The sequence below is a fragment of the Chionomys nivalis genome, chromosome 8 (genome assembly GCF_950005125.1).
Source record: "Chionomys nivalis chromosome 8, mChiNiv1.1, whole genome shotgun sequence".
In the NCBI taxonomy this organism is placed as follows: domain Eukaryota; kingdom Metazoa; phylum Chordata; class Mammalia; order Rodentia; family Cricetidae; genus Chionomys; species Chionomys nivalis.
The window spans coordinates 92,908,549-92,929,517 of NC_080093.1; the positions used below are offsets into that span (position 1 = coordinate 92,908,549).

General features: G+C 41.4%; 1 protein-coding gene across 1 annotated transcript; it reads left to right on the forward strand.

Moving 5' to 3' along the window:
• The first annotated feature begins 1,010 nt into the window (after nucleotides 1–1,010).
• Nucleotides 1,011–19,348, forward strand: LOC130879964 (tripartite motif-containing protein 30A-like). Its single transcript, XM_057778776.1, has 8 exons — nucleotides 1,011–1,113; nucleotides 6,633–7,116; nucleotides 12,277–12,372; nucleotides 12,997–13,227; nucleotides 16,038–16,060; nucleotides 17,770–17,870; nucleotides 18,136–18,162; nucleotides 18,409–19,348. Exons 2-8 carry the CDS (start codon nucleotides 6,697–6,699, stop codon nucleotides 19,005–19,007), a joined length of 1,497 nt encoding a protein of 498 aa, XP_057634759.1. The 5' UTR covers nucleotides 1,011–1,113; nucleotides 6,633–6,696; the 3' UTR covers nucleotides 19,008–19,348.
• The last annotated feature ends 1,621 nt before the right edge of the window (nucleotides 19,349–20,969 follow it).

The following is a 20,969-nucleotide window of genomic DNA, read 5'->3' on the forward strand; positions in this document are numbered from 1 at the left end:
ATCACAGACGAAGTAGCTCATTCTCTTCCTGCTGCATGCTCATGTAAGGGCATAGCAGTCTCTGCAACATGTCTGTCTTCAAGCTGCGATGCTTCCAACTGTGATGAATACTACTGAACAAAACCTCAGAAATGTAAGACAGACCTAACGAAATGTTCACCTTTGTTTGTCATCATCATGTCTATGATCATAGTATCTCTTCACAGCAATACAAAACTAACTAAGGCAGACTACACACCTATATGCCACCACATCTGGTTTCCTGTCATTTAGAATCCATGCCAGGGTTGCCGGATTGCTGGGCATGCAGGGTACCAACTGAATCTTGTTTTGTTCTGAGCCCTGCAAAATTTCAACTTCTAATTCAGGGGACACTGAGTCAATATCAGAGGTCTGTAATAAAATCCTAACTCATATGGAGCCTATAAAACCATTCTGGGGAGGAATTCCTCAAAGGGATATAATGAATGCATCAGATTAGGACTGGGAAGAGGCCCTACTTTGGGCAGCAAAAGAATACCTAATCTGCAGAACACCCCTGGGCAGCTGGAGAGCCCTTGCAGCTTGCTAGTTTCACTGCTGGGAGTGTGGGAAGTGTCTCTGCAGGACACTGCATGGGGCTCCTCCCACCCTGTCCCTGCTGGGTGGGAATCTTGATTGTGAGCAGCTGCCCTGAACTGCAGCTTCCTCCTCCAGGGCAAAGGCTTTCTTTCCATAGGGGCAGCTTTCCAGAGGATCAAGACATTTTTAGATGATTGTAACATGAGCCTGAACAAATAACCTGACAAATTCCTGTAGCACTGTGTCCTAAGTTTGGGGAAGGCAGAGCTGAATTAGGGGAAATGACTTTCTCTGATGGTAGAACCCCAGATACCAATGTGCTAGCATCCCATTGGCTGGTAGTTATTTAGTTTCTATTCCTCAGTTTCAGCCCTAAAAGTCTTAACTTTCATTTCTCTTCTTGCTCGGCAGACATCAGACTTAGTGAGAGTCCTCAGGACACTGTGGCCTCTATTCGCTCCTCTTCACAAATTCAGGATCTCTTGGTTGGTGTCTGAAGGCCTGAGAGCAAATATAGAGGGCAGAATTTGGAATAAAACACTCTTTGTTCTGGTGAGTTTAATTTGAAACTGATAAGGGCCAGGAAAAAACTACTGGCTCCTTGCTGATTGCTGGGGTGGGGGACAGAGGGAGGTGTGGCCTTGACAAAGAAAATTTTCAAATTACACAGTTTGAGTAAAGGCAGAGTGGTGTCTGAATGTGGAGTTGAAGGTCTCACTGTGTAATAGTGTATTTACCGATGGCTCTATGTTATCTCTCCCTTTGCTTCTGTCTCTGTAATTAGAAGTCCCAATCTTTCTGGAGCCTCTCGTACATTACTTGTACTGTTGAAAGCCTCAAGTCTGTAGAGAATTCCTAATGTTACTTAAAGGTCATTACCCTTGCCTGCCTTTCCCTTGGTCCATGTCTGCATGCCTAGATGAAATTCAGACTAGTAATTCCTGCTACAAAGTAAGATGATGCAGAAAAATCAAAACTCCAAGGCATCCCTTGGGATCCAAAGGTAACATCCAGAAGAAGAAGAAGGAGGAGGAGGAGGAGGAGGAGGAGGAGGAGGAGGAGGAGGAGGAAGAAGAAGAAGAAGAAGAAGAAGAAGAAGAAGAAGAAGAAGAAGAAGAAGAAGAAGAAGAAGAAGAAGAAGAAGAAGAAGGGGGAAAGGGAAAAAGAAGAAAGAAAGAAAGAAAGAAAGAAAGAAAGAAAGAAAGAAAGAAAGAAAGAAAGAAAGAAGGAAAGGAAGAAAGGAAGGAAGAAAGAGAGAGAGAGAAAAAGAAAAGAGAAAAGAAAGAAAGAAAGAAAGAAAGAAAGAAAGAAAGAAAGAAAAAAAGAAAGAAAGAAAGAAAGAAAAGAGAAAAGAAAGAAAGAAGCAAAGAAAGAAAGACCCAAATGGTGTTCTTGATTATCATGGTGCACTTAGTGGGTTTGCGGGCACTTTCAAGTTTGCCCTAGAGGCAGGAATTGATTCCAAGTCAATAGACAGAGGAGGTGACAGGGGAAGAAAGAGACCGTGTGTGAGAACAGTGGAATCCCACACTTACTGAAGTCACAGCCTTTCTTTTCATCTGGGACACCGTACGCTTACATAGTTCAGGCTAACCTCATCTAACAGACCTGTGCCACCCTCCCTAGGCACTGGGGTTACAGAACATGCAGCTCCAGGACATTTCTACCTTTCAAGGAACAGCACAAGCTCCTGACTGATTTTAATGCTATGAAGACTGAAAGATTTCTGCTGATAGGAAGATCCTGAGAGCCACAAAAGGACAGGGAGCAAGGAATCCCAGCTCCACCCAAGCTAATGTAGACACCAGGGGACACGGGCCAGGTCTCCTGTGTCCAGGTTGATTGGAGGACTGTCATGAGCCCATCCTCTTTCCCTTAGCTCTCCCCTGCTCTTCATCAGCTGTGGACCCCTCCCTCCTGACCTTAGGCATTGACTCTCTTTACTGCCATATGTTATGAGATATTACAATGCACACATTAGAGTTCTCCAGGTTTTAAACTCGCCAGCATATAGTGAGTACACATTAAGTTGTTCTAGAAAATGCTACTTTGTAAATGAGTCCTGGGACAATTTTTTTGCCCAGCCTATTTGGAAAAAGAACCATTTTTTATATGATTTCACTACTTTCAAGTTTCATCATAAAAAAAAAAAAAAGCTTTTACCTGCACTTGATAGGCCATGGCTGGTTGACATCCATGGGAGGCCTGCCTTTGATGAACATAATGGGAGAAGTAGTTGATGGGAGGGTGGAAGGGAAGAGCTTGGGAGTAGGACTAGGAGGAGAGGAGGGAGGGGAAACTGTGGTCAGGCTGTAAATACCATAAAAAATAAATAAATAAATAAATAAATAAATAAGTGTTTCACATGTTACTGTGGGGGTCAGCCATGATAAGCTAAGTATGGGCAGGTCACCCAAAGGAAGTTCTTTACTTCCAACCATTATCACCTGCCAGAGTAGAACTCTGGTCATCCATTAATTGAAATAAGAGGCCTGAGTCTCAGTAGTTTACCCTAAAGCAATTCCTGTTTGCAGGATGAAACACAAGCTGAGCAGCTTACTCAACCACCACCGAAGAACAGACCATTCAAAGCTGTAGATAGGATTACCTGCCAGCACACATTCACCAGGAAACCCTAGACAAATATCATCCAATCAGAGGTCCTGAACCTCAGAGACCCCTCACCCCCACCTTATTACTATAAAAACCCAATTATAATTGAGCTCCGGGCTCTCCGTTTATTCCAATATGTAGGACATGCAGAGAGATCGAGTTTGCAAACTTTATTAAAATAAAGGCTCTTTGCTTTTACTAATGGGACTCTTGGTTTCCTTGAGGGTTTTTGTGGGCACTTCACGAATTTGGGCATAACATTACAGAGCTCAATTTCACCAGAAAAGACCACAGACTCAAATTATAATTACCTGGATTTATTAATTATTCCTAGTAGGCCAACAACAGCCTAAAGGACAAATGAAAGGCTTGTCACACATGAGGCTGGAGGAGGGGTGTTTTCAGGTGGACAGCAATTATCTCATTTGTGTGGAATGTGTAGCTGAGTGAGAAACTGCTTGTACTCCCTCAGCTGTGAGGAGCTCTCTCACACAGCAGTAAGTGGGTTCCTGAAGTCAGAGGAAGCAGTTACTTCTCTCATAGCACTTTTACAATTTGGGGAAGGTAGCAAGGAGTGAGAGTAGCCAGGAGCTTCTCTTTTAGGATTATAGAATAGATGTTTACACAGCATGAAGTTTTCCTTATCCGTCACATACCCCAGCCACAAAACAAACAATCTGTCTGTAGCCATATTGTTTGAACTGAACAAACCTAGTTTTTTTTACTTCGTGTATTTTTTTTAAAAAAGATAAATTTTGGTGCTGGAAAGATGGCTCAGAGGTTAAGAGCATTGCCTGCTCTTGCAAAGGTCCTGAGTTCAATTCCCAGCAACCACATGGTGACTCACAACCATCTGTAATGGGGTCTGGTGTCCTCTTCTGGTCTGCTGGCATACACACACACACAATATTGTATACATAATAAATAAATAAATAAATATTTTTTTTAAAAAGATAAATTTTGCTAAAATGGGGGAGCATTTGAAGGATTATAAGTCAACCTAGTGCAATGGAAACGTCCTAAAATATATTAAGAAATCCTAATGAGGTCCCCTACTAATGGAGAATATGAAGTCCCAACAGGCACTCCCTTGTCAACAAACAAGGATTCCGGTGATGGGACTTGGTTGTATTCAAAAGAATTGTTGGCCTAGAGGATCAGACGGAAAACCCCAAACAACCGAAACTCTTGAAAAAACTACAGTGGATTTGATTTGTATTTTTTTTTTATTTTTTTTATTATTAAATTTTTTAAATTAAAAATTTCCGTCTCCTCCCCGCCTCCCTTTTCCCTCCCCCTCCACCCACTCCCCATGCCCCACTCCTCTCAGGCCTCCCTCTCCAGTCCAAAGAGCAGTCAGGGTTCCTTGCTCTGTGGGCAGTCCAAGGTCCTCCCCCCTCCATCCAGGTCTAGGAAGGTGAGCATCCAAACCGGCTAGGCTCCCACAAAGCCAGTACATGCAGTAGGATCAAAACTCAGTGCCATTGTCCTTGGCTTCTCAGCAGCCCTCATTGACCACCATATTCAGTGAGTATGGTTTTATCCCATGCATTTTCAGTCCCAGTCCAGCTGGCCTTGGTGATCTCCTAATAGATCAGCCCCACCGTCTCAGTGGGTGGGTGCCCCGCTTGCGGTCTTGACTTCCTTGCTCATGTTCTCCCTCCTTCTGTTCCTCATTTGGACCTTGGGAGCTCAGTCCATTGCTCCAATGTGGGTCTCTGTCTCTATCTCCATCCATCGCCAGATGAAGGTTCTATGGTGATATGCAAGATATTCGTTAGTATGGTTTGTATTTTAATAACTAAAGCTTGCCTGCAAATCAGAGAGTGAAACAGCCCCACTGGTCAGCCTTATAAACAAAGCAACAATGATACACACCTTTAATCCCAGTAGCCACACTAGTTTGCCATAGAAACCAGGCAGTAGGTGCTAGAGAGATGGCTCAGAGCTTAAGAGCATTGGCTGCTCATCTAGAGGTCCTGAGTTCAATTCCCAGCAACCACATGGTGGTTCACAAGCATCTGTAATGAGATCTGGTGTCCTCTTCTGGCATGTGGGCATACATGGAGGCAAAATGTTGCATACATAATAAATAAATAAATAAATAAATCTTTTTTTTTTAAAAAAAAAAAAAGAAAGAAAGAAAGAAACCAGGTAGTAGTTGTGCTTGCCTGTAAACCCTGAATTAAAGAGCATTATAAAACAGGAGATAATACCTCAGGCTCAGGCTCTTCCTGAGATCCCTGGAGGCAAGATCACCATTTTAGACTGAGATAGAGGTAAGAGCCAGTCACTGGCTGTTTCGCTTTTCTGATCTTCTGATTGAACCTCAATATTTGTGTCTGAGTTTTTATTAATCATACTTTATAAGCCAAAGGGTTGCCCTCTAGAAAAGGACAGTGGACTCTCCTTGCCTAGGAGCACACCACACAGAATTCACTGAACATGAAGAAGTTGAGCTGGTGCCTACATGGAGCCTTCATCTCTACATCTAGTCTCTCTGGTGAAGGAAGGTCCTCTGCAGGCTACCAAAAGGAATGCAGTCACCAACCAGGTCACAAAGCCTTCACCTACAGTCTGTCCTGCCTGTGAGATATGCTAGCACAGTGGGGTCACAGAACTGGTGACAGTAGCCAACCAAGGTCGGATTTGACTGAAGGCCTGTACCAAGGGAATGAACCCTGACCAGACATTGCATGGGCAACCAAGAACCAGAGAGCACATAGGCCAGAATCCTAGGGTAAAATCCAAACACTACTGGAAAAAACAAAACAAAAAAAACAAAAAGCAAGTAACTATGTTTTATTTTGCTTTGAATTCTATATTTGTGGGTCTTCCTGTGTGTATACACATTTGAAAGGATGGTTGGGGTGGTCACAGCTGGTGGATTCCTAAATTTACAGGCAGCTAAGAGCTGCTTCATGTGAATGCCAGGAACTGATCTAGGATCTTCTACAGAGTAATAAACACTCTTAATCAATAGGAAAAATCATTGCCTATGTCATCAAGAGATGACAGTATATACTTCAGGTCAGCCCCCAGACTCTCTGGTAAGAGACTTGTAAGGAGAAGATCAGAGGGTCACAATGACTGGTGCTGATGAAGGAGATAGGAGAGACGTGAGTAGTTTGATGCTTGTAACACTGAAGATGTGATTTTGTCCTGGGAAAGAAAAGAAAGGACGAAAGTTTGGGTACACGAGGCCATTGGAAGGAACCACATTCTTGCTGCTCTTCAGTGACAGGTAATACTAATTCTGCATCTGAAATTAGTTATTTGGGATGAAATATAGCAAAGAACTTGAAAGGATGACAACATGCTCCTTTGCCATGTCTCTGAACTTCCCTCTGTATTTCTCTCCTTTGTACTTTTCCCTTATCATCGAGGGCATTCATTGATCTCTTCACAGTTCAGTGCTGATTTTCCCTTTCTCTCTTGTCCCCTTCTCATCCTCCCAGTCACACAGGTACCTGAGCAGAAGTGTCAGGAGTACACACAGACAGACTCAGCATCATAGCAACAATGGCCTTGTCAGTCCTGGGGATGATCAAGGAGGAGGTTACCTGTCCTATCTGCCTGGAGCTTCTGAAAGAACCTGTGAGTGCAGATTGTGACCACATCTTCTGCCGAGCCTGCATCACTCTGAACTCTGAGTCCAGCAAAGGCAAAGAAGGGGAGGGCATCTGCCCTGTGTGCCGAGATAGTTACCTGTTTGGGAATCTGAGGCCTAATTGGCATGTGGCCAACATAGTGGAGAGGCTCAAGGAGTTCAAGTCCAGCCCAGAGGAGGAGCAGCACATGAATGTCTGTGAACTTCATGGAGAAAAACTCCAGCTCTTCTGTGAGAAGGACATGGTGGCCATCTGCTGGCTTTGTGAGAGATCTCAGGAGCACCGTGGTCACCAAACAGCTCTCATTGAAGAGATGGCCAATAAGTACAAGGTAGGAAGTGGGAAGGTGTGGGACACAGAGCAGGAGACAGTAACAGATGGGAAATCTCCAGTTGGTGTGACAGGTCAATTACCTGGACATTATAGGCTCTGGGGTTGTTACATCATTTAAAATCCTGTTTAGAATCCTGAAAGGACATGGTGGTTTATTCCACTTAATTTATAAGAATCAACCTGGAGTACAAATATTAAGATGGAAAAACTGTTTTGTAACTGTCCCTATGAATTTGAGTCAATGATCAAGAAAAGCCAATAATAGAACAGGTAATTTAGTCCATATTTATCGTCTTTCATTGTTTATGTCAGATTCAGTCATACTACCTAAAATCCAGTCCAGTGACTCCAACCATGTAACTAGTAAATGACTGACATACAGCAGTAAAGAGAATGTGTATGTAGCAGCTGAAACATCTGGGAAAAGGGGAAAGAATTCCATAGTGAGATGCACAGAGGCAAGTTCTGTGTTAGATTTTTGTTTTCAGGGTTTTTTTTTTTTTTTTTTTGAGCCTACTTGTAAACTCATGGAGACTTGTTGACTGAATTTTCTGTCCTGCCTGATTCCTGCAGTCGTTAAGTCCCAAAGAAATCACACAGAGGTCTACATTAGTTATAAAGTTATAAAGTCAGGCTTCATATTAACTCTTATAACTTATATTAGGTCATTATTCTTGTCTATGTTAGCCACATGGCTCAGTACCTTTTTCAGTGAAGTAGTTACATCTTTCTTCTTCTGTTGCTGGTCAGGACTGCAGAGGAATGTGCTTCCTTCCTCCCAAAATTCTCCTGTTCTCATTGACCCGCCTCTACGTCCTGTTTGGTTGTCTTATCTATACTTCCTGCCAGGCTACTGGCCAATCAGCATTTATTTAAAATTTAATTGACAGAACATAATTGACAAATTGACATTTGTCCCACACCACTTCCCCTCTTCTTTAAAAAAAAAAGGACCTCTGAATTTAATAATCTTTGTTTAGCTTTTCTCCTGATCATAGTCCATGCTTTGGGAATGTGGGTGTGGTTTTTCAGGCTGCTTCCTGCTAGTTGGGAGTGCTGATAATCTTGTGGGAACCTAAAGAAAATTTAGAATTATGATCAAGTCCTGACTGGAGTATCCTGTGAGACTTGATCATCTTGAGCGGCATCTTGAATCAGTTCTGGATGTAGAACTCTGACATCTGAGCCATCTGTTCCTACCAGAGATTTCTCAGGTGTCTTCCTTGATCAAATCTGATTTTTCTTGACTCAGAATGAATCCATAGCCTCTTATATCCTGTGGAAACAAAAGTAAATTCCCTTCTCCAAACTAACATACCTTTTGACTTCATTTCGACGTCAAGGTAGTTTCAAAATATCTATCTAGGATTAATTCAGCAACATTTATAAATAAATATCTTTTAGCAGCTGTTGCTCTTTCCTCAGCATTCAAACAATTCAAAGAGAACATAATAACATACAGCATCCAGACTCTCTGTGTATTTTTTATCTTTATGTGGCTTTATTTTAACCTCTATTTCTTTTATTTTTAATTTTTGGCTTTTTGAGACAGGTTCTTTTTGTATCTTTGTTTTGGAATTTACTCTGTAGACCAGACTGTCCTTTAACTCACAGAGATCTGCCTGCCTCTGCCTCCAAAAAGCTGGGATTAAAGGTGTGTTGGTGTAGGAGGTTCTTCTGTTCATGTCTTGTTTTCATTGCTGAATGAATAAAGAAACTGCTTTGCGCCTGATAGGGCAGAACTTAGGTAGGCATAGAAGACAGAACTGAATGCTGGGAAGAAGGGCAGAGTGAGGGACATCATGGATCTCCTGCCTGAGACAGACGTTGGTTAGAATCTTGCCTGTAAGTCACAGTCATGTGGTGATACACAGATGAATAGAAACTGGTTATATTAAAATGTAAGAATTAGCCAATAAGAAACTAGAGCTAATGGGGCAAGCAGTGTTTTACTGAATACAGATTCTTTGTGGTTATTTCAGGGACTAAGCTAGCTGGGCAGCAGGGATAAACAAGGGGCCCTGTTCCTTGTAACAGTGTGTGCAACCACACCTTAAATTCGCAGAGATCTGTGTGCCTCTGTCTCCCAAGTTTTGGTTAAAGGTATGTGCCATAACACCTTGAACTCATAGAGGTCTGCCTGCCTCTGTCTCCCAAGTTTTGGGATTAAAGGTGTGTGCCACCACGTTCAACTACTCTCCTTTTTTCCTTTTTTTCTCAACCCTACATGTGTGTTTAAACACAGTAAACAATTTAGAAGTATTTTTTTGTCTTTGAATCTATCAGTACTGCATCTCTCTCTCTTTTTCTGACCACATGAGTCTTAAATTTGCTAAGCAATATGGGTAGGATTAAAGCTGTGGCTTTGATGTCTGGATCCAACCCATTTGTTAGCTTTCTGAGATTCCAGCCTCATGGTGGAGGTACTGGATATAGCCACGTTTATTGCCACAACTCTATGACATTTCAAGGTCCCTGCCAGCAAGCAAGCTTCAGCAGTATGCTCACAGACCACACTCTAATGCTCCATAGTCAGGCCACCTGCCTGAAAGAGTCAGATTTTGTCCTGGCAGGACAGCCCAGAAAGCTGGCATTTTAAAATAATGTGGCTTTTTTTCCTGCTATGGATGGAAACCAAAAAACATGCGATCAGTTTTTCATCAACACTGTTTAAGTGTTTTGTGGCAGGACCTCTTAAAGAGCTGCAGGGTTTTGCAGCTAAAGCTAAGTCAGGAAGCCTCTCTTAATGATTGCCTCTAGCATGCAGAGCCCACCGGAGAAAATGCTGCTATCAATAATCCATGCTTAACTCTATTCTTTTCTGTCTAGAATTACTTCCCAAACTCTGTCAAGCTTTATGTGGATACAGGCATCCACACGTTGGTGCCATTTGTTGGAGGGTTTCTGTCCTACCCAGTTCCTGCTGTAGTTAAGTCCCATAATATAGGCATTTGCCCCTCACCAGAGACTGTTGCAACATGCACCAGGCCTGCAAGGGTTTGCACCAGATGGGATCCTCAAGATGGGAGAAGTGGGCATATGAGCCATCCCTAACCCAGAAGCAATTTCCCATTGATAGCTACTTGTAAATGAAAACTTACTTTGCTCCCATGGAATATCAATGGGGAAATGAACTATTTTTATAGCTCCCCTTCTCAGCAGTAGACTGATGACTGAACAACATTAAGGGAACCCATATTTGGAGGTTCTTTCTCTTATAAGGTTAAGTCTGGACTGTGATGATATCTACAGTGAAGCCTTTATGTCTGACTTTGAGTGAAATGATTCATCAAAGCCTTTGTTATGTTTGTGTTAATCAGTAGAGGCAGAGAAATTGTTCTGAGCATGCTTAAACCTTGAAGAATGTTGTCTGGGGAATCTATACTTGGTGTTACATGAGGGCTTGCAGTTGCACCAAACTCTGTACTAAAATACTTCTGGAAGACCTTGAGGTCTTACTTTTGATTATTGCTAGCCATAGTCAAACAAAGCTAAGAATTGTATAGGATATCTCCTTTCTGATGTGGGAATCAGCTCTGTTTGCTGTGATTACCATTAGTGAATAAAGAAACTGCTTTGGACCTATAGCAGTGCAGAAGTTGGCTAGGAAAGGGAAAACCAAACTGAATGCTGAGAGAAAGAAGGCAGAGTGAGGGAGACGTCATGGAGCTGTCACTGGAGACAGGCACGCTGAAATTTTGCTTCCAGGCCACGACCTCATGATGATGCACACATTAATAAAGATGGGTTAACTTAATATGTAAGAGTTAGCCAATAAGAAGCTAGAGCTAATGGGCCAAGCAGTAATCTAAATAATACATTTTTTGTGTGATTATTTCGGGTCTGAGCTACTGGGTAGCCAGGAAATGAACAAGAGACCCTCTTTACTACAAATCAAAGGTAGCCAGAGCAAAATAACTTCATTAATTGGAACCTTCCCCAGCCCTCTTAACCTTGTACATGGTTAAATAAAGTAACTGGAGTGAGCTACCTGGGTGTCAGTGCTTTCCAAGAGACCCAACTCACCTCCCTGCTACTTTGGAAAATGAAGACTTAGCATATTAGTGAGCTTCTCTTTCTACTTAAACACCTACAATTGATGGATGTCAAACAATACTGGGGTGTTTCGTTTATTGATATATTTGTCTTGTTGTTGTTATTGTTGTTGTTCTTGGGTTTTTTGTTTTGAAGGAATTTTTGGTATTTTGTTTGTTTTGTTTAAGTTTTGTATTTTTGCTTTTTCTACTCTACAGTTCCGTTGTTTTTATGTTAAAGCTTGGGATTTTATGGGATTCCCATAAGTTGGAAACCTGTGTGTCTCTGCATCCATATGCATTTTTTATGATTTTCATTTTGCTCTTTTTTTATTTTATTGTTTTGTCAAATTCCAAAGGATTTCTTATTGTATTTAATTTTATTCCCTTATTATTCTTTAGATGACTGTTTCTTTTTTAGCAAGAGACATACAAAGTATGTATCTGAATGTGAAGGGAGATAGAAAGAAACTGGGAGGTATGCAGGCCAGGAAATCTGTAAACAAAATACATTTTATGAAAAAAATATTTCAGTGAAGAAAAAATATTGAATACAGAAAAACCTACAGTTCATAAAAAGAAAAGGAAATGACAAAAAAAAGTGCATGTGACCAGTATGGTAGTGCTTGGCTCAGTCCCAGAACTCAGGCAAGTGATGAGTTTGAGGTTATACAGATCTACACAGAAATTCCAGGACAGCCAGGCCTACACAATAAGATCCAGTTTTTTTTTTTTTTTAAAAAAAAAAAAAAAAGAATGTACGTGTGTCAACAGCAAGGCATATGATGTGTGTATATATTTATAGGAAAGACCAGAAAACATAACAAAATTATTCCAGTATATTGATAACAGAATCAAAGTAACAAGTTTGTGCTTGGTGGGATCACTAACTGAGACACATTTCTGTGTCTTTGTCTGTTTGGGGATTGTGTGTGTATATGCAAAAATTGATTGAGTTGAAGATGAAGATTTACCTACTTTATGTGCACAAATCATGGCACAAGATATTAAAAAGAGAACAGTTTTAGACCTCGTGTCTTTCCTGAAGGATTTCTTGGCCTTTGGCTAAGAGAGCTGTCCTACTAGGCACACAGCTTGACTCTGCTACAATTCCTCTCCCGCAGAAGCTGCTCCAGAGTGTCCTGAAGATGCAGATGGCTAATGAGAAAAGATGTGACCAGTGGGAAGATGACCTTCAAAAGAAGAGAGTTTCCTGGGAGGCAAGTGGGGACGCTATATCTTAAAGGAGTTAGCCTGATGCTTCAAAGGGACCTGGACAAGAAGCTCCCTGGCTCTTCATTCCTGGGTGCTGATGGGGACAAGAGGCCTTGATTAGTCCTCTCTGCCTATTCCCTTGGAGCTGGGGCTGCACAGAGAGTGCATCACAGCTGAGCCTGGCTGTGTGAGGAGGTGACACCACGGCAGGAGCCTGGTGAGAATGGCACTGAGTCCTGGGACTCCTCCTGTAGTGCTTTATGGAACTCTGACTGTTGGGAAGATGCTTGGGAACAGTCACAGTTTTATTCCGGGGCTAGCTTCTCTCAGAGGTTCAGAGGTAGGATCAGGAGTATATAGACAGGAAAAGGGATCAGGGACATCTGTGTGAAAACTGAGCCACAGCCTTCAATCCCAATTTGGCTCAAATGACCATGGTAAAGGTGACCTAAGATCTTTGTTTTGGAATATCATGAACAGATACTGAAAAGAGACACATGCTTCCCTACGACTCCCTTCCCAACCCAAGCTCATTTCCCATGAGAACTCCCAATCAGAACAAATATTTTTCTGTTTCTTTGTCCCATTAAAACAGTCTGAATAAATCCCACTTTTTTTAATCCTTGAAGAAACAAATACAGAGTGAGGTAGAAAACGTTCAGAAGGAGTTTAAAGGACTGCGGGAATTCCTGGACTCCAAGGAGAAGAATGAGGTTGAGAAGCTCATGAAAGAGAAGGAAGACATTCTGGATATCCTGGAAGATTCTCAAACTGACCTGAAGAAGCAGAGGGAGTCAGTTAGAGACCTAATCTCAGATCTGGAGCATCACTTGCAGTGCTCAGCCATAGAGATGTTGCAGGTAAGTCTGCAGGAGGTCTATTCTGAGAGTCAGGACACCTGGAAGCCATTTCCCTCCCTCTGTGCTGCTGTGATCTCCCTGATGAGGACAGTAGGACTCTGAACTCTCCCTGAACTTTTTCCTGAACCATTTTCTGTAGCTGGGGAAATCATCACATTTCTGGATGGCCAGGAGAAACTGCATGTTTTAGTTTATCAAATAAAGTATAGTAGCAGAATCTTAGAGACATCTGTTGCATCATGGGTAGTTACTATCCTACTGCATTGTGAGCATGTGTGAAGCATATTCAACAGTGATTTGTCACTTCACCTGAATTTGAGATTAGTTTGGAGAGTTTCACCCCCACTGCCTCTGATTCAGTGATGTGGTCAGTGAAAGGGGACTTGCCACCCAAGATCTCAGACAGTTTCCCTCCTCTGTCTTTGATTGCTGAGCTGAAAGGTGTCTTCTCTATCCTTGCAGGTATAAAGTTTGTATGGTATTTTATAGCTATGGCATTTTTAAATACTTTAAACTAAAGGCATATTCTGGTAATGAATATCTTGTAGGAATTTATTTCTTTCATCTCAATTCTGAATTTTATCGACCTTAGTAGTTCTGGTAACTTATCATATGCCTTTAATTTATTGGTTTCCATTGTGTTGATTTAATTATTATTGATATCACTCAGTTATCACCTATATACAGGGAACTAGACATATTCGGCTAAACTAAGCTAGTTAATGTAGGAAGTAACTACAGCCACCAAAATCTACAGGACTGAAATTGCATCTCTTAACCAAAGAATCTGCCCACCTTTCTCTTCCTCCAACCCCTAATGACCCAAATTCTAATCCTTACTATTGTGAGGTCAATTTTTGTACATGACACATATATAATTACATCACTTAGTGTTGTTTGTTGTTTTTTCCTGTGCCTATCTGGTTTAGCATAACATAAATTTTCTGGGTTCATCAAGTTACCACAAATGGCAATACTTCTAGCTTTGAATGTCTAATGTTTTAACATTATATGCTTATCATATTATTTTATCCATTTTTATCTGGTGATTGGTTCTCCAGTTGGCTCAATTTTATCTGCCATGATAATGACTCAGTGGACATGAGCATACAGATATCTCTATGAGGACAAGTTTGAACATCAGAATTCATCTATAACTAGAATGATAAGTTCTCCCCAGAATTTTTTTCTATGAAATTTGCTTTTTTGGTTTATGTTATATAAATAAAGTCATGTGTAGCCAACCATCTACTGCCTGTAATCCCAGAACTTGAGAGCTTCTTATCATACACAAAAACAAAACATGAGATGCACACAATAAAAATTAAATATAAGCTTCCCAACCTACCGCCAGGTGTGCTGACTCACATCTTTGATCCCATTAGTGGGAATGCAGAAGCAAATGAAGCTACATGGATTCAAAGCCAGTCTGGTCTATATGATGAGTTACAGGCCAACAGGTTTTAAAGTAAAATCCACAACTGCCCAAGGTGGAGACAGCAAGAAACTACAGAAATGCCCAGCTTAAAATGGAAAATGTACACTATACCTTAAATTTAAAGGCACAGGGACCCCAGTCCTGTGCAAGTCTAAACCATACCAAATTCAACTTTGGAAAGTGGATGTTCGCAGATAGTTCAACCACACCCAAAGAGCAAATGGTAATTGGCCAAAATATATGCATATATGGGCAATCCAGGACTAGATGTGGTCTTGTATATCTTTCTCCCGTCATTATCGGGGTACATACACATACTTTAAGGTGGCCTGGCAAGTAATTAAAACTGCTTGAAATCTTTTTAGGAGGACAGCTCTCCCTCTGGCAAGAGCTGTTTTCCTTCTCCCAGTGTGAGATTCCTGGAAAATTTTCCATTTTAGAAGGGGTCATTGTTTCAAACTTGTGTCAAATTGAGAGACACACATGTCTCTTTAGATTAATTTCTTTTCATGACAGGACAATTGCAGAGAGATGTAGTCACAGACTGCTTGTTTGTTTCCCACTTGCCAAGACCTGAAATAATCACACAGAAACTGTATTAATTATAGCACTGCTTGGTCAACAGATTAGGCTTCTTATTAACTAACTCTTACATCTTAAATTAACCAATTCCTATTGTGTTATATTTTACCACAAGGCTAGGGGCTTACCAGTATGGTTCCAGGGCAGCTGTCTCCTTGGACAGCTACATGGCATCTCCCTGACTTCACCTTCTTTTCTCCTCTATCTCTGATTAAAATTCCCACCTTGCCCTATTCTGCACTGCCATAGGCAAAAAGCAGTTTCTTTTTTAAACAATGGTAATAAAACATTCACAGCATAAAGAGGGGAATCCCACATCAAAAAGAGAAAAAAAAAGAGACCAAGAGATACAGTTAGTTGGATTTAAGGATCAGACAATCTTCTTCATTCCGAACACATTAAATTGTGTCTAAATGACTAAAATAATGTAGAAATCAGCTTCTCAGACATGTTAGTTTATGTTAAGTGATGGAGGGCTAACATGGAGCATGAATAGAGTCATTGTCCACGTGTTTAGTTGTACGCACAGTAAATCCAATGTAAGCTTTCAAATGATCATTTATTCATCTTTGTTCTCCAAAGCCTTGTAGTACAGAAAATAGTCTATTAGTTTACATATAAGTTAAGTAAAGATCCAGGCATCATGTATATATCATGTCTTTGAGAGGTGTGGGTGTCGGGCCTTAATTCTCTTTTGACTTTGTCTTGTAACCAGTAAGCCTGTAACCAGGATTTACAAGAACATTCAGTACATGCTATAAACTATGTTTTTTTTTTTCTTTTTCTCTAGGGTGTGAATTGTGTTTTAACAAGGTATGTTTGGGCTGACAGGGATGAACAGTCCTATTGTCTGTTGAGAATGATTTAGTATTCAGCTGAAATATATGTCTCATAGGTTTGGAGGAATTTAGACAAATGTTATTCTGAAGTTCCAATAAGAAGGCAGAGGAGGTGAGGAAAGGCAGCCTCTGACTGTTTTGTAACTACTGGGGACAGATTTGATTCTCTTTTAGGGGTGTGGGTAAGGGAAGTCACAGAGTCACGCTCAGAGTGGGAAGAGGCAAATGGAGCCACAGGAGCTTTCAGACTCCTTGTGGTTCCATCATTCTGTCCGTGCTCTATGTTTGTGTCTGGCTCTGTCTGCAGCTCATAGGTACTTGATTCAAAAATTTATCTGTCTTCCTTGTCTGCAGGGTTCACAGAATTGTATACTGGGAAATATTCCTGTGGATCTGTGTATTTCTCATGGGGATAGAAAAGGGAGCACAACTGTTCCATGTGAACCACACACTTCAGAAGACTGGAAAGCTGTGCCCTTGTGTGTAAAGAGTCACACCCAGGCTGTCGGCAGCAGACTCATGTTCTTGTGTCCAAAGTCCTGATCTCCAAAATACCACCAAGAGACAAAATTCAATGCAAAACAAAAAGGGGAGGCGGTATGGTGGCCAGGCAAAATGAGGAGGAATTGGAGAATTCCAAACCTGCACTGCATAGCTACAGACCCAAGCCCCCCAAAACGACATAGTTACACACTTGGGGTTGACTCAAGCTGTAAGAAGTTGCAGCATTGATTCTCAACATGAGGACATCTGGTTTTGTTTGTCTATTTCTGATTGTCCTTGCCCTGTGGGGTCAGGTGTTGCTGGGCTCTGATTGGCTTCTTCCTATGACTGGGACTGAGGTCAGGCTCTAAGGTCAGGCTACAACTATGGACAGGTAAGAGGCAGATACATCTTACTGACTGACTGAGACTGCCTCCCGCTGAGGTCTGGATATTCAGTGTCAGCATTAGTTTGATATTTCAGTCTTTTTTTCAAAAACTGTCATCTCTTAAAAAGGAACCAGAAGAGACAGAAGCTGGCCAAGAGTGTCCAGATTGACGAAAGTGTTTGAAGTCCGGGCTTTATCCAGTCTCCTGGAAAACACAAATTTTCTTATTTATCTATTCATTTATTTATTTGTTTGTTTGTTTCTTTGTGTCTCTCTGTCTGTTTCTTTGTTGGTCTGTTTTGCTGTTGTTGCTGTTGTTTTTATGGCAGGGTTTCTCTGTGTAGCCTTAATGGACATGGAACTCACTCTATAGTCCAAGCTAGCCTTGATGTCAGAGATCTACCTGCCTCTGCATCCCGAGTAAAGGGATTGAAGGCTTCTAACTCCATGCCCAGCACACATAAGTTTTTTTAGTCACCTAAGTTTGATTTGTTTTGAAATTCACTAATTCATCATGTCTTAAAAATTTAGAATGAAGGATACAAGTTCAGAGAGCAAGTATTTGGTTGTACAAGTGAGGAGCTCTGCTCCAGAGAAGTAAGGCTTTCCCAACATCCCATAGCAAGTAAGCAGGAGGGGTCATGACTGTATCTCTCATGTCTGCAGAGTTAGTATCTACCCTCTCTCCCCCTTCTCAGAATTCTCAGGAGAGCTCCAGGACCTCTATAGTCAGAATAATAGGGAGTGGTAGGGAGTCAATGGTGGTCAGAGGTCACACTGTCTGAGATGTGGGGTCAATCTTTTGTTTCTAGGAGTCAGAACGTAAGACTGAAAGAGCCCGAAATCATCTCGAGAAAAGAGAGAAAGATCTTCCGAGCTCTGGATCTGAAGGGCATGCTAGAAGTGTTTCAAGGTGAGAGCAGCTACATTCTGTGGTTTCCTGGGGGACTCTGGGATGACTGGGGCTGCACTCTCTGGATAGAGACTGATGTCTCTGATTAAGGGTAGAGAAACTGAGAAGAGCAGAAAGTGTGTCCCAGTGATGTCATCATATTTATCATCATTCATCCCGTCCTATGTCACAGTTTCCAGACCTTCCCCCACTCTGCAGAGCACATTGACTTTAATGTTCTGATTCCCTTGTTTTCATTTAATGCTGTGCATTTTCGTCATTTCAGTGTTCCGGGAAGCACAGCGCCACTGGGGTAAGGAGAAATCACACCATCAGCCTCTCTCGTCTTAATGTCTTTCAGAGTTTATTTCTCTACTAATACTTACGTTTTATGTTATTGCTCCCAATATGCACAGCAATATTCCTCTCTTTGACTTTAAAAATGGCTCTACCAAATTCTCTCTCACTTTCTTCTCAGGCCTCTGCTACTTAAATCACAAATAAGGCAGTACCTTGTTCCTCATGTGACTCTTAATTTATATGTTTTATGTTTCTGCAGTTCACGTGACCCTGTGTCAACTCAACATTAAAAACATTGTCATTAACATGGACAAAAGACAAACACAACATAGAAGTTGTTATAGAAGAATTTTACAACTTTCTGAATCCTATGATTTAGGTGTCCTAGGGTATCCAGCCATCCACTCAGGGAAACATTATTGGGAAGTCGACGTGTCTAGATGTGATGCCTGGCTCCTGGGAATAAATGATGGAAGATGTGCTAAACCCCAGCTTCCTTCAATCAATCAACAGGGCGTCAAGGCCAAATATAATTCTGATGTTAACCAACATGTAAATTATCAGCCCAAATATGGCTACTGGGTTATAGGGATGATGAACAGGTCTGTGTATAATGCCTTTGAAGAGTGTTCTGTCACCCACAATGCCAGTGTTTTGCTCCTCTCTCTGATTCCTCCTCCCACTCGTGTTGGGGTTTTCCTGGACTGTAAAGCTTGCACTCTCTCATTTTATGATGTTTCCAACCATGGAGCTCTCATCTATAGATTCTGTATACCTTCCTTCCCTAATGTGGTTTATCCATATTTTAATCCTATGGGATGTTCAGAGCCATTGACAGTCTGTGAGCCGCCCTCCTAAGCCCTCCCCTATATCTGCACAGCATCCACATGTCTGATGTATCTCATATGTCGAAGCTCTGTGGGATCATTTTAACTTTTTTTTCTGTCTTGGCTTGCAGGGAACCATCAAACTGCCTTGGCCTAGCTTCCTTGAGAGGCATGAGTCATAGGTTTTTCAAGTTAGAGTTCTTGGCTCCTGGGGTAAACTGGGCCTTACAGTACCCAAGAGATGAATGCACTCACTCAGGCATGAAACATTCAGGCTATATTGCATTCTCTGTTCCCCCTAATAGTCAAGGAAGCATGGAAATTTGACAGGACAATAGTTATTAGACATTAATCTTGGGTACCCTGTATAACCTGCAATCTTCATTGTTTTCTGAGAAGCAAATTGCATTGATCCTGGCAATTGCCACTATCATCTGTTTCTTATGAAGGTATAAAATTCTTATTGCTCTCAATAAAATTGTCACAGCCTTTATCTTGTTGTGGTCCCTTAACCTGAGACTGTTTCCGTTCCCTGAGGCCATATCAGGTGACCTTGTCCTAGTAAGTGAGCACTGGCACTCCCATTTTGTCTTTCTATTTTAATAACCTTCCCTTCTCAATGAAAACCAGTATGGATTCTTTTCCTTGATCCAATTGCATGTCTGTTTACAAGGCAATAATAATTCATCATTTCCCAAATTTCCAAAGACAATGTCTGTTCCTCACAAGGTGAGGTAAGACCTCTGCTAACCCGTGCTTCCTGTTTTGTGGTGCCACAGATGAAAGCCAGGGACTTTTGCATGCTGAGGAGGTGCTCTGCCCCTGAGCCACATGTCTTAGCTCTGCCAAATCTCCAAACCCCAGTCCTCTGTCACTGACAGAAGATGACAGAAAGTACTGATATGGGATGTACTTCTGTATATGTCTTGCTTTTATTGCTAATGTATAGAGATGATTTGGCTTATGGCAGGGTAGAATATAGCCAGGATAGACCAGATATATATATATAGATAGAGAGAGAGAGTAGGTGAAGTCAGAGAGATGCCATGGAGCTGCCAAAGGAAAGAATGCCCTGAACCTTACCCGGAGAGCAACAGCCTCATGGTGATACACAGATTAATAGAAATGGATTAATTTAAGATGTAAGAGTTACTTAATGTGAAATCTGAGCTAATAGACCAAGCAATGTTATAATTACAACAACTTCTGTGTGATTATTCTGGTCGGGGCAGCCAGGAACAAACAAGCAGCTTCCAACTACAAAGTTCCTCTTCAGCTCTTCTATTAATTTTGAAAATTACATGTAGGTGTCTCTTTAGCCTAGGAATGAGCCCTTAGTTGTAGGTCAATTTAACCACATTGCTGTTCTTCATCAAAACTTAAGAAGGAAATATCTCTAATAGTAACCACTAATGCTGTGGGACAATGGTTTCACCCTGTAAAGATTTGTTTCTTGTACTTGTTTAATAAATGCTGATTGGCCAGTAGCCAGACAGGAAGTAGAGGTGGGGCAACGAGAATGCTGGGAAGAGGGAAGTGCAGTCTGCAGTTGTGACTCAGCCTCAGAGGAAGCAAAATGTGACTGCCTCACCAAAAAAGGTCCCAAGCCACGTGGCTAACTCAGATAAGAATTATAGGCTAATGTAAGTTATAAGAATTAGTTAAGAAGAAGCCTGAGCTAATGGGCCAATCAGTTTATAACTTATGTAGACATCTGTGTGATTCTTTGGGACTTAATGGCTGCAGGACCGAGTGGGACAAAAAAACTTAGGTCAAGACGCTAAGACTGTGTTCAGAGTACCTGGGTTCTAATCCTGCCACTCCACATAGAATTGTAACCCTGAATAGCAACTTCAAAAGCCCATGCTTTATGGGATTTTTGTTTTTGTTTGTTTTCTGTTATTATTTGTTGTTTTTTAAATTTTTTCTCTAAAGAGTATATACATACTATAAGTCAGTGTAAGAAAATATATCTGGATGTGTTAGAAGGCTC

Bases quoted from the DNA above. Each gene is read 5' to 3' on its own strand.
- LOC130879964 (XM_057778776.1), top strand. From the start codon at position 6,697: ATGGCCTTGTCAGTCCTGGGGATGATCAAGGAGGAGGTTACCTGTCCT. The intron at 13,228-16,037 runs GTAAGTCTGCAG...CTTTTTCTCTAG, and splicing joins CAGCCATAGAGATGTTGCAG to GGTGTGAATTGTGTTTTAAC. The intron at 18,163-18,408 runs GTAAGGAGAAAT...ATGTTTCTGCAG, and splicing joins GGAAGCACAGCGCCACTGGG to TTCACGTGACCCTGTGTCAA.